This window comes from Cebidichthys violaceus, unplaced genomic scaffold, assembly GCF_023349555.1.
Source record: "Cebidichthys violaceus isolate CVI_PGR_0920_01 unplaced genomic scaffold, fCebVio1.0.p SCAF_29, whole genome shotgun sequence".
Taxonomy (NCBI): domain Eukaryota; kingdom Metazoa; phylum Chordata; class Actinopteri; order Perciformes; family Stichaeidae; genus Cebidichthys; species Cebidichthys violaceus.
The window spans coordinates 457,390-470,770 of NW_027176472.1; the positions used below are offsets into that span (position 1 = coordinate 457,390).

General features: G+C 43.2%; 1 protein-coding gene across 2 annotated transcripts in view; it reads left to right on the forward strand.

Moving 5' to 3' along the window:
• The window catches only part of LOC137880566 (contactin-4-like), a 139,328-nt gene that overhangs the window by 41,026 nt on the left and 84,921 nt on the right, over window positions 1-13,381 (forward strand). For both annotated transcript variants that reach the window (XM_068721978.1, XM_068721979.1), the window contains exon 4: window positions 6,884-7,059. In XM_068721978.1, coding sequence (XP_068578079.1) covers window positions 6,884-7,059 — 176 coding nt within the window. The remainder of the gene's footprint in view (window positions 1-6,883; window positions 7,060-13,381) is intronic.

Consider the following 13,381-nt stretch of genomic DNA (forward strand, 5'->3'; position numbering starts at 1 on the left):
GTGATTTTAATTAGAAAGTAGAAACAGAAAAGTAAGTGGTTTGTCACGACTGAAGCATTACTTAAATGTTGTAGCTGTTCAAGGCACAGCAAATAATAGCCACTTAAACTGCTGGCATCAGCACAACTTGAAGGATACGTCTGGTAATTATTCGACATTTTTCTTGTTGTCGACAAATCCCATTATAATGTCAAAACCAACAATGATTTGATCCTACTAATAAGTACTTTCTGTGTTTACTAAGCCTGATGTATCCTATCCTGTGCCGTAGAGATCTATTATTGTCGAAACATTGTTTAAAAAACACATCAGCGAGCCACGCTGTTGCACTGGCTGACGCGCTCCTGACGTTGTGATGAACATTTCATTTATTTTTAGTCAATCTGACGTAACCGTCCCGCTGCTGAAAATACTCACGAGTGCTCCAAATGTGCGTATTAATCCGCTGCTGGAAATAGTCCCCCCAACAAATACAGTAATTTGGCTTGAGTGATATTTGCTTCACACCTCAGTGCTCACCTGGTGAAGGATTTATTTTTAATAAAGTAGAACGTATGAAAGAAATTAATCAGAACTCATTTCTAAAAATGCAAGTGGAAATTATGGGTTGTGGCCGTAGACAGAATGAATTGAGTGACAGAATAATCTAACGTTTTCTGTGGGATTTGTTGACAATAATCAAACTTACCCTTGAATATTTCCAGTGATGGACTTTGGTCTATTTAGGGCAGACATGGTTTAGAAATCGTACAAAAATATAAGCAGTATAACTTCAGATTGCCGCCCACGATCATCATTACTTTGTCTGTATACGTCCATGGTTACAGTGCAAACAGGAGCTGCCAGCAGCAAATGACAAGCTAGTGCAGGTTGACTTTTTTTCGTGTCTCCGATTTGCCCTGAATGGGAACAAACAACGACGTTAAAGAAACGCAGGGACCAGGTTTACCACGCAATTCACCCGTCAAACTCCATTGCAATAATACACTGCATGTTTACATCACCCGAAGCATAATGGGAGCGGTAGCGCCTCAGCTCAAGGCGCAGCCATCGTGAATGGCTAGACAAACTAGAAAAGTGCCACTCAGTAGATAGCAGATCTCTGCCGGGGCGTGTCTCCCTCTCCCCTCCCGAACAAAGAAGAGTTGAGTCTCACTCAGTTGTCCCTCGTGGCTCCTTGACAGTCAAGATGGCAGTGGAGTTAAAAAGATTTATGAATGTCGTATTGTGCCACACTTTAGTGGATCATAACAAATCGAGTATGGAATTATAACAAAACCTTTCTGTGGAGGAGGCCAACATGTGGACTAGGTATGGCATTGCGGTGGAATCAGACAGGGCCAACAGCATACAGGCATAAATGTGCACGGAAAGTTTAGGCTGAATAGTCCAGTAGATTGCGAGATTAGCCGTGGACAGACAGACAGAGGCACACACACACACACACACACACACACACACACACACACACACAACCGAACACATGATCTCCCCAAAGGCTTACGAGTGGCAGAGATACTCAGAAACAATATTTGTTTTACATCAGTACATTTTGTAACAGTATTAGGAAGATTATGTCCAATAATGATCATCTATACATATATATATATATATATATATATATATATATATATATATATATATATATATATAAATATATATATTTTTATTTTTTATTTTTTTTTATTTATTTTTTTTGTTTGTTTTTTGTTTTTTGTTTTTTGTTTTGTATTATCTCTGTAACACTGACACGTTCAGAGATGTTTGTGTTGTGTAGATAAAACTCATGGACCTGTACTTCTCGCCAATTTAGTGTCTTTAGGCTCGTTGAACTGATATTTCTACATATGTGTTTTGATCTATTTCACCTGGAAGTAGAAATTAAATAATGGGCAAAAGGGGTTGTCAAAAAGCTGCACATTAGGAGTGTTTCATCGGTGTGATTCTTGATGGTAGAGTAAGAACACAAGGTAATCACAGAGTTATGGCTCCGCAGCTCTCTCGTGTGATTCAAACTAAAACGATGAAGCGCCCAACAGCCATCGCACGTTGTTCTTTAGATCTCAGACAGTTTAATCCATACATGACACTTCTGTTCCAAAGCTGGAAACCAAAGAGCTTCTAATCTTACAAAGCCCGGAGCTGCCAGTGAGTTCGACTTTCTCGTGGACTCATAAAGGAGTTCGGAGCTTTCCAGTGTGCTTTTACTTCAGCGTGCTCTTAACGGTAACGGAGCGGAGGAAGTGGCCGCTTCGTGCCGGGCATTGCCATTGTGTCCTCGGATTCAGCCTCCGCTTCCTCCCGATTGAAATCGCTCCAGGATTCGTCCCTTGATGCAGCAACAAAAGAGTCTTGGCTCTGTTGTTTTGTTTTTTCTTTCTCTCCTAGCTTTAGAAACTTGTTCATCCTCCTGAGTCAAGTCCTAGCTGATCAGGATCATAGGAATGTGTTACATGAATTCTATTTTGTGCTGGATTCTCCCTTCAACCCCCTGCTGGAAACGTGTCTGGTCGATCTGTAGCCAAGGAACGCCTGTTTAGCTTTTGCATTTCTGCTGCAATGTTCAAAGAGCAGCTGTTTCTCCCCCCCCCCCCCCCCCCCCCTCTTTATTCTCCCCTCCTCGCATGGACCATTAGTCTATTGAAAGAGTGTTGTGTTGCGTCGTGCTGCAGCTACTCCGGCAAGTAAAAAGTTAAAATCGATCATGTTTGCCTGCCGTAAATTGCTCGGGTGAGAATCGGATGGAATCGGTACATTTAATACTTTTGGGACAGAGCCAGCTTAGAGGATGACCTAATCAGCTGTTTCCCAGCCAAGGTAACCGTCAGAGCGGCCGCCGCCGCCGCCTCCTAAAAATGTCTTGCGGGATGACAGCTAAATCACGTTGAAAGTTTCATTAACTGCACAGCGTGAAACCCGAGACCGTTTGAGCTTCAGTGTTTACATTGAATGCAACAAGCACAGTCTGTGCTCACTACTGTCTGCACTAAACCTGAGTGAATATTTTCTTATTTTAAAAAAGAAACATGATTAAGTTGTGGAATAAAAAAAATCTAATTCCAAGCACTCAAGTGAACGCGTAATAAACAAGACTGAACGTTAGTATTGCCGAGTTATTATTATAGTGCTACATCCGTAGTCTTACTCCTAATAGAAAGATAATAGTGTGTCAATCTCCTCGTATCTGACTCTCCCAAGAGGGAGCAAAAAAAAAAGTGCATATCCCAAATTGCATCAGTCATATTTATTAAAGCATGCTCTACAATAAGGCGGAATGTTTACCGGTTATCCAATGAGACAGACGGAGACTCCCAAAGGTGCTGCATCGCCAAAATAAAAGTACCCAAGAGCATACAGTATTAAGAAACGGCTATTACTGCCACAAAATCAAAACCTCTTGATTGTGATGTGGCTTTATTTTAGTTTTGTGCATTTTTTTTATGTTGATGTCTCTGCGTTGCAGCATCCTCTGGAAGCTGGCGTCGTTGGATACGAGCAACAACGTTCAGCCTTCTTGTAGCAAATGAAGGCATTTTAACACATTCTGTAACTAGAACAATGGTGACAAACATAATGTGTCTCAACAGTTTTGCAAACAGACAGCAAACACAACGCCACACACATTAAAATAACTACAATTATTGAATTAACTACAATAAACGCATGCGACCCGATAAGTTATGGAGCAATTCCCAACATGTTCCGTGGAATTATTGAAGAGCCAGACCTGCCCACCCGGTACCAGGTGAAGTTCTTCACTCGGGCCCGGCTAGACTTGTGCAGTTAACTCTGTGGAGTCACTGCAATGCTGGGCCGGCCAGATAGTCGCAGGTCATTGGTCAAGCGAGGGCTCCCGGTGCGAAAAGCACAGCGGGGGTTCAGAGACCTTGTCCCCTCAGTCTTCCTTCGGTTTCGTCCGATGTGAAGTCAGACGCTGGGGAATCGAGCCTGGAGACAACTCGGGTTTGATGGGTAATGTTGCACTTCACAAAACCAAGAGTTGTGCTGTGAAGAAGATCCCTAAAGACGCTCTGCTACTGCAAATCTTTACTGCAGTTTATAGCAAAGGAGTTACCGTCCAGATCCTGAAACTGGAGGGCCCGGCTCGGAAGAAGCAAAAGGAAAAGTTCCCGTGGAAATTGTAGCTATTGTGGCAGAATATAATAAATGGTATGGTGCCTGGAATTTATATTTGTAGGTCATATTTTTCTAGAAGTGCTAAAAGAGCACCAGTAGTTTGTAGGGGACACTAGAGGCTTCTTTATTTCATAATGCACTTCATGGAGAGTTATTCTATATTCCGGCAAGAGCTATTGCTTTTACAAAACGGTCATCAGGTACGCCTGAAAGACGGGAAAAGGTAACGACATATTCCAATTTCAGGTTCACAATAAAATAGGTTGTTTTGGTTTCAAGCTACCTGTTCTATACCTGGATTCAGAGCCCAACTGGAAAATGCACTGTAGCTCTGTGAAGAGCAGTAGCACAAACTCCATCAAAGCGCCGGGCTTAAGAAAAGGAACAGACCGCCTAAACATCCACAGCCTCGTCAGCCAGATGGTGCGGTATTAGGCTACTGTCGTTACATGATTGCATAAAGCATGTGCCTAACAAATGGAACTGCTGTTGTGGCCTGCTTGCCAGCATAAATCATTGTAAATGGAATTATTAAATAACCTAGTTGATGCGTTGTTTGCTGTAATCCGGTGCGCCGCTGTAGACGCAGCGGTCAACGGATTCACAGTGTCACACCCCCAGAACCGGTCTCCATTTACACGCGATTTAGAATGTGCTCCAGCTTCACGCAAATTAGAGAACCTGTCGCTCAGTGGCTTCAAAGACGCCGTCTAATTGGCTTAGAGCATTTGATTTGTCACGGCAGAACATTGGCACCTCTGGGTGGGCAATTATCTTTCACTTCCAGTACGTTTAACTACCGCACGATATATAAATAAAGAAATAAATAATATATATATATATAAAAATAATAATAAAATAAATATATAAATATATATATATATATATATATATAAAGTTTTTCCTCCGACCTTTTTCACCGTGGAAACGTGTCACTCAGAAGGCTCAATTAGCTGTCCGGCCTAACGTTTTAGAAAGACGCCGATAAAGCAGCCGATCGAGAGCCATCGGAGAAAATCTTTCTTTATCTGATTTTCCGAGCCGTCGCCCTATTAAACCGTTCCAACGTGGACGCAATGCGGCCGAGTCTCTCCCAGTAATTGCGACCGGAGAAGAGGCTGAGTTTTTATTTTTTTTATTTTTGATGGGACCCCTTTTTTTTTTTTTCCAGAAGCAGAGGGAGCCGTTATCTGAGGCCGATGCTGTCCGCTCAGCGCTTTTTCTCCGTCCGAGTCAAAGGTGTTACTTGGCTGTCGAGATATTTATGTTGATTTTTTTTTTTTGTTTGTTCCACCTCAGCTGCAAACGAATCGCTGCCGCGGCCCTGTGAGACCTCCGCCACCATAACCCATCCCCCCCCCCACCACCACCACCACCACCACCCTTCAGGCTCCTCTCTATTGTGTGTAGTAATAAGACTCTTGAGAGCGAGCACTTACTTATGACTGAACCAGAGACGGCCATTGTGCTACACACACGTTGTCTATTAAAAGGAAAAAGACAAAAGCGCTGCGATGTCCGGGCCCACAAGTGAGACTCAGCAACACATTCTGTGTAATCAGCTCCTCCCTGTGTTGTGTATGATGATGCTGCACCGCCTCAAATTTCAAGCAAATGTGTCTATCCTATAGGGTAGTGTTATTCTACACAATATGGAATAAAGAGAGCAAATACCACACTGATAACGCAAAAAAAAAAAATAAGGTTGTTATGCCTGTGGACACCAAATTGGCACACCGAGGAGAGTAAAACAGCAGCGCACACAAACAGCTTTGTAGCAACTTCTGTCTACTGTCTAAGGGGCTTTAGCAAAGCCCCCCCCCCCCCCCCCCCCTTTTTTTTTGTTCAAATCAAAGCATGCTTTCTTTTACAAATGTAACAATACGCTGTCCCCCCCCCCCCCCCCCCCAAAACATGAACCAGAAATGATTTAATTAATTGGACACAATTAAAAGAAAACACAAAAACAAAATCAAAGCAGAAGAAGTTCCCGAAGAAATAATCAACCGCCAAAATCACCTTGGGCTCTAATCAAACCTGCGTTGTCCATTTTCCAATAAGGCACAAAAATGCTCCTTTCATGCTTGTTTATCCGCGCGGAGCCTTTCATTGCTGCGACGGTTATACATCAACAACAACAAATAACAAAGTCGGATCGCTCTTACTGTTTTATTTACTTTTCTTAAGTTATGGCTTGAAATCATTTTTGTTGCGAAGTGACTGATTTTCCTCCCACCTTTTTTTTCTTCCTCACAAAAACGCGTCGAAAGAATCGAAGAATCTGTCGCCGTTTTTAAGTGAATTACGCCCTCCGTTGATCACGGCCAACGCACAACGATTATCGCGCGGACCGTTCTGGAATGCACAAGCGCGGAGAGGCGCGGTTTGCAGGCATTTGTTTTAATTGTGGCGCCACAATGATTAAGCTGCATTTTGATGCGCTTTGACTGGGGCCCCGGCAAGATGGATGGCCCGCAATGCTATCTGTTCTCAGGGAGTCAAGTCCTTGGCACCACTGTGGTTCACTGCTGCTTAGATTAACACGAAGCTGGGGGGGGGGGGGGGGGGGACACGGTTTATCGGCCCTCGCCACCTTTGTTTTTTTGGTTTCTTTCCTGTTTAAAAAAAACCAATCAAATGTACAAGGTCACGTTCCTCTTCCACCCCCCCCCCCCCCCCCTTCTCCCCGCTCCACACTGAACAATCTTGAAATTGTTCATCTCCATGTTAATTTCTTTATTTGCAGGTGGAAGCTGAATGGCACCGAAATCAGTCCTAAGTCTGGATCTCACTACAGTCTGTCTGGAGGCAACCTCAGAATCAGCCATCTGAACAAGGACCAGGATGCTGGAACGTACCAGTGCCTCGCCTCCAACTCCTTCGGGACCATCGTCAGCCGAGAGGCCAGTCTAACCTTTGCATGTGAGTTTGTTTTCCGTCTCTCTCTCTGGGTAAACTTTTTTTTTTTTGGCTTCTGAGCTTCCACAAAAAAAAAAAAAAAAAAGAAGCGCAGCAGAAATATAAAAGACACGCCGGCGGTGCTTCAGGGTACCATGGTGGGTTCTAATTCATGACACGACAAACATGGAAACAGGTCTCTGGAGAACTAGTCGCTCCCTCTGTGTGCTGACTAGAGTTTACTCTTAGTCATCACGGAAGATCAAACACAAACCTACAAACCAGTCCAAGTGAAGTGAAACTCAAAGCAAAGGGTAAATAATAGAGCTGCCTCTAGTGCTGCTCTCTACTATCAAAGAACCAGTAGAAGAAGAAGTATCTCAAAGTTCTAAGATGGAAACGGGGACAACTCCCAGACCGGACGAGGCCACTGTAGCGCCCTCCATCACAAGGAAGCCCCGCCCTGAAGCATACTCTGCTTTATGGTCTGTTTGACTCTATATGGACCATAATTTACTAAATGAATATCATGCTGTATTGAAGAAGACTTGAAACTAGAGATTGAGACCATGAACTCATGTTTACTGAAGTAATAAATCAATAAAGTAGTAGGATCATTTTCTCATAAACTTCTATAGACTTCTTTTTGCACACCTCCCTCAGGAGTTGGTGGAGACCAAAACAGAGCCAAAAGCACTGACACTCAGGTGGCTAGAAACACAACTTCAAATGAAAGTTAATTTTGCTCCATATCTGCACGATGAGTAATTACCTGTATATGGTAATGATCTGCCGGGTGCCGATATGTTTTGGGCTTGTTTTGCTGCCCCCAAGTGGCAATAAACACACTTATTCCAGCGTTTTAAAGAGAAGTATTGGTAACAAAATGTACTTTGAGGTATAAAGTAGAAGTAAAGCACACGTACATATCTCAGAACCTTTCCGCCAAGGCACATGTAACGTTTTATATTCATTTATAATCTGCATTTGGCAGAGGCTTCTTAGTGACATTCAACCACCGCAAAGAACAAAAGAACGCCAAACTTAAAAAAACAACAACAACTGTCCAACATGCCAAGTCAGCCCTATCCGTTCTGCAGATGAATGTTTTTTTAATGACCCTCCTGTACCGATTTGCGAACCGTCACGATGATAGACCGTTTGACGGATCCTGGCGAGTCTAACTGACGGCCAGCGGACTTCATATTCCTGAAGCAGGAGGAAGTCAATAAGCGCCCTACTGTACGTGCCAGTTATCGGACAGGCATAAATAATGACATTAACCGCGAGTGAGCGATCGCTCGCTCGCATTAGATTCGGTGGGTTCAGCGTTCGGGGACGAGGCCAGACCAATAACGTCTCGGGCCATTTGTTTGGTCCCCTGGTCCCAGTGAGGAGTCAATCTGCGCTCTGATTCCGCTGGTGGATTTCCACTACGTAAGGATGACAGTTCCATCAATTGTTGGGCTCTCTGACCTTACCGGCCTTCAGTTGTTGTCACAGAGACGGGGCACGCGTGTACGACCGAGTGTCGTCTATCTTCTTTATTAATCTTAGTCGTGCTTAATCAACTCCGAGGCGAGATTGAACGGCGACGGTTCATGTGAATAACTTAAAAGGGCAACAGGCATTACTGTAGAGTGTCGCGTAGTTCTTTGTGGGAATTTGAGCGAACTTAAAGCACCAGGTTTCTTTTCCTCCATGCAGAGATGTTCTGCTCCTGTAAACGCAGACCATCGGTCAAATACACTCCTTTCGGTGCAAGTGTTGTTTCAGCACCCATCCCATTTCCCTGCAGTAATACTGTGACCTTTTGGTGGTAATTAGTTTTTACGCGTAATTTGACTGCTGATTTTGACACGCGAGAGACCGCGAGTCCACTCAAGGCGCTAATAAGCCCGGCGGTAAAGCCGGAGCCAGGAAGAGCGGATCGCATTGGAGCTTTAAAAAAAAAGAAAAAAAAAAAAAGAAAAAATGCACATCCGCTGCACCTGAAAGGTCAAAAGTCAAGAGATTTAACGATTGTCAAAAAACGTTCTAATTTTGTCTTACTTCCTGTAATGATGAATATCCTGTTTGGTGCAGGGAGGGTGCATCTGAGGGCATGTCGTGGAGAGAATTAAAGCACTAAAGAATCAAGAGTGAATCATGAAGAGGTGAGATTGTTAAAATATATGAAAGTAAAGGGGGAAAAAAAAAAGGGATTTTGATTCACACTTGATCCTAAAAGTTTTTGTTTTTTTTGACAGTTATTGTTAAAGGAGGACTTTGTGATATTCCATATTTTCTTATTGTCAAAAAATCCCACGAAAAAAAAATAATTCGTTGTCTGTGTAGCCACTGTAGACAATTTGTCATAGTTTCATCGTTGTCCCAAAACTCTTAAAAACACAGCAAGGAGCCGCAACCATTTGTTCACAACAAAGAACGTGGGCATTGTAGTTTATTGCGACTCGATCCAAAAGACGGCGTCCTGCCGCTGGTAACGTCCACTAAATGTGTCTCAATCCACGTCTGAAAGAAGTCCCCAACAAAACAAGCGACACTTCCGACACAGGAACACATTCGATGCGCCGGCAGTTGTCTTCCTGTACATCTGTGCAGATATTGGAGACACTATATATGATAGACACGTATCCTAGATTGACCAATATATTGCAGCTGATATGAGGACTTTGGTCAAAAATAAAGTAGCATGGGGTATGAGGAGTGCAACCTTAATTTCGTGCTGCCGCTCTTGCAACACATTGTGTTTATTACAGGAGGTCTAAAGTCTTAACTCTGCAAACACGAGAACAAATCTTCTTTTAAAAGTTTTTTTTTTTTTTTGTGTGTCAGAGCGCCGTGATCGAGGACGAAACGCGTCTCGTATCAGCAGTGTTCTTTTCCTGCGCGCTCCAGTATGAGTCAGTCTCTGCTATCTTAAAGATGGACCCCGTGTACGTGATGTTCCTAGTTCCTAATCACATGACAGGATGAGAAAATCATATATTAGACGAGTGGATTTTCCTTGCATGAGACCGACTCGCCCCCGCAGCGCTGACCACAAACACACTTCTTTATGTCGCAGTTTCTTTTCAGTCTTCTTTTTTTAATACGCAGCTTCTTTGTCTGCCGAATGTGTAAATAGTAAACTGTATGCTAACACGTTAGCACGTTAGCATGTGTCACAGCAGTCCCCCCCCCCCTGTGTTGTAAACAGCCCCACGTTGTTTCCTTACAAGCTGTTGATAGAGCGTCTCGCTGTGTTTTTCAGAGGGTGGACTTTGCTCTGTATCTGGAAAAGTGTGTCAGGGTTAAGGATACCGTTGGTGTGCTGCGTTCAGCAACATGTCAACAGAGCGCTCCACTGGTCCGTTTTCTAGCGACGATGCCAGAAAGGCGTTTTTGTTCACCGATCGGCACGGCGTACCTTGACTTCTTCTTTCTTATCCGGTAGCATCTCTTCTCTCTTGTAGCTGCCGACTGTCGAGGTTTCACATTACCTCGTCATAATTATCAGAACTATCCTGCATTACATTGGATGATACATTTCTGATTTTCCTCGCTAGTTTAAGGCAAGGGTTGGAAATCTTGAGAAACTATTTTTAAAAATGATCCAACTGGAAAAACCCTGTTTTTTTTTTTTTTGAGTATTTGATGAATTGAAGATTACGAACCTTCGCCTCTGAAGTGATGCATTTGTTGAGGCATGTGTCCAGATATCTACCTATGAAAGGGGAATGCACCCAGACAAAATTGAGCTATTTTTTAAAGGCTTTGCCAATCTACCTAAATCATTAATGAATTAACTCGTGCATTCATTTGAATCTGCCAGGCTTAATAATAATTTGTTATCTGTACATGCAAAGGACGAGCGTTTTAAAAAAAGATGTTTTTTTTTTGTCATAATCCATCAAGCGCGATTCGCTCAAATGTAATGGAACTCTTACACCACACATGGATGTGTAGGTCTGCCAGTACAGAGACGTCAGCGATCCTAAACTGGAATAATAATCTTGATGCTAATGATGAAATCCTGAGGAGCTCCCGTTTCCCCCGCTCACTGAACATGCTCTGCCTTCTGATTCAGCCATTTAGCTCCGAGTGTGAGGGACGTCTGCCTCTTCTTTAATTAATCAGTTATCCGCGGCGTCTTAATCTCGTTCCCGGCGAGTAATCTATTCCAAAAGGCGTAATTGGTGATGTCACAATAGCGACGTCCTCCCAGTTTACACCTGCATCGTGGCTCTTAACTTAAATCGTGCAACTATACGTTTTAATTAAAGAAACTCTTTTTTTATACACGATAACGCTAATCCACTCGTTTCATATTGCTTTGATATTCGCAGACAACTGAAAACCCACGGGCTAAATTTATATTCGCTAAGCCGTGTGCAAGTGCTCTGCTTCTCGAACTTGTGCACATTACATATTCTATATTCTGTAGACGGGAGCAGACGCACTGTACAGTGAAGCGCTGTCCTCCTGCAGAGCGCCGCTGCTCGGTTAACCCTTGTTAGTCCGCGACGCCTCCAAGGTTGTTCTTTGAAATTGGCGGGACTCCAACACGCTTGAGCATTTTTTTCCTCTGCGTGTCACAAACTTTTGATGGATGATGCTACTCCTCGCGAGGTGTTGTGTGGCTGTCCTAAACACCCCCACACCCCCCACCCCCACCCCCCCCCCCCGAGGCAAGGATAACTGATGGGCAGTGGGCGCTCCCGCTCAATACTCGCTGCCCTTGATTAGTATGTCTATCGATTCTATATGAGTGATTATGTAAAAAGATGTACAGCCATAATTCATACCGATCAACAGGCCGCGTGTTCAATAATCTGAATAACAGCGTGGGCCTCTCACATGCGGGGGGGGGGGGGGGGGGGGGTGACGAGCTGTTGAAGTTTCCCGCCGCGACCTGAGATGTCGAAGGAGGTCGCTCAAGAAAAACAAAACGTTCGGGAAAACGGTACTCGCCCGTTAAACATGATCCTGTTTTGCATGGGAGTTTATATTCACGTATTATATATACACTATATATATATATATACTGTAGTACTGTAGTGTCTCCTCAGTGTCAGACACGGTCACGTTTTACTAAGCATGTAGGGGTGGGACTTCCTGGTGTCACCAGAGTGGGCTTTAAAGCCTTGAGGGGAAAAAATGAATACCTCATTTAAATGCAAATAAATCCTCTAGACTCCGCTCAGCTGTTGTGATAATGTGGAGTGAGTATATTGACTTAGTTAATGAGGTGTAAATAGCTAATGGGTGTACTCTCTGGCTTTAACTTTTTTTTTTTTTTTTTTTTTTAATCTCCAGCACATTATCAAGATATCACTCTTGAGGAAAGGTGGCAGAACACACTTTAGGACTTAGGAAACATCTTTCTTCAGATTGAACGCTGAGGAGCTGTTCGTGATGGACATTGCTGTTGGGAAAAGGGCTCAGCAGCATCTGAAAGTCCTGCACCTCTATGGAAACAGCACAACCATGGCTAGAAGTAGAGATGGCACAACTATAAAGCCATAAATCATTAAAAAAAAAGAAAAGAATGAAAGTTTAATTTCGTTGAGAATTTCTTTTGCAAAAATTGGCAAACAATGGAATCCATATATATATATACAACTTGTTTCCAAGTTGCCACAAGTGTTGCCAATTTTGGAGAAAAAAAAAAGATGGCTCCACATGCTATATATATTAAGCTAATTACATTTTAACAACCTCTACTAACAGCCTCTTCTGTCCTCTCCTCGATGCTCATGTTCAGCAGTCTGCAGTTCAGTTGAAGCTGTTGGTCTCAGCCGAGTCAATCATGCATTCCTAGTTGCATTGAGAGACGCAGAATTTAATGTTTTTTCAGGATTTGGTTTGAGTAAACGGTTTATTTGGGGCAACATTTTTAAGTAAGACGTGTAGAAAAACATGTTTTTGATGAAATATCACAATTCAAAGCTTAGTTTTGGTTGCTTTTTCTGACTGAAGCGTTCGTCACACGTGATGTGTTCAGTGACCGTTTCAAAAAGATGAAAATGTGACGATAATGACGGGTTTCACACCTTCTGGCTACGATTAAAAAAAAGTGTAGTTTTGGTTGTTTAAAGAAAACTGCCGCCGGAAATTTAGGGTGTAAAGTGTTAAATCAACGTTGCCTTTTTGGTTTCACACGGGACACAAACAGCTGTCCCGTGTGGCGCTGTTGTTTTTTTTTTACCCATCCATCCACCCCGACTGACTGACTGACTTTGTCGCTCTTCATACTTCGTCACCTGACTTCCTTAGCGGAAAGCCAGGTGGCAACCTCCGTATCTAAAAAATGAAGCCAACCCCAAAGAGCCTTAAACTTGCATTCTTTCTAACGGCCATC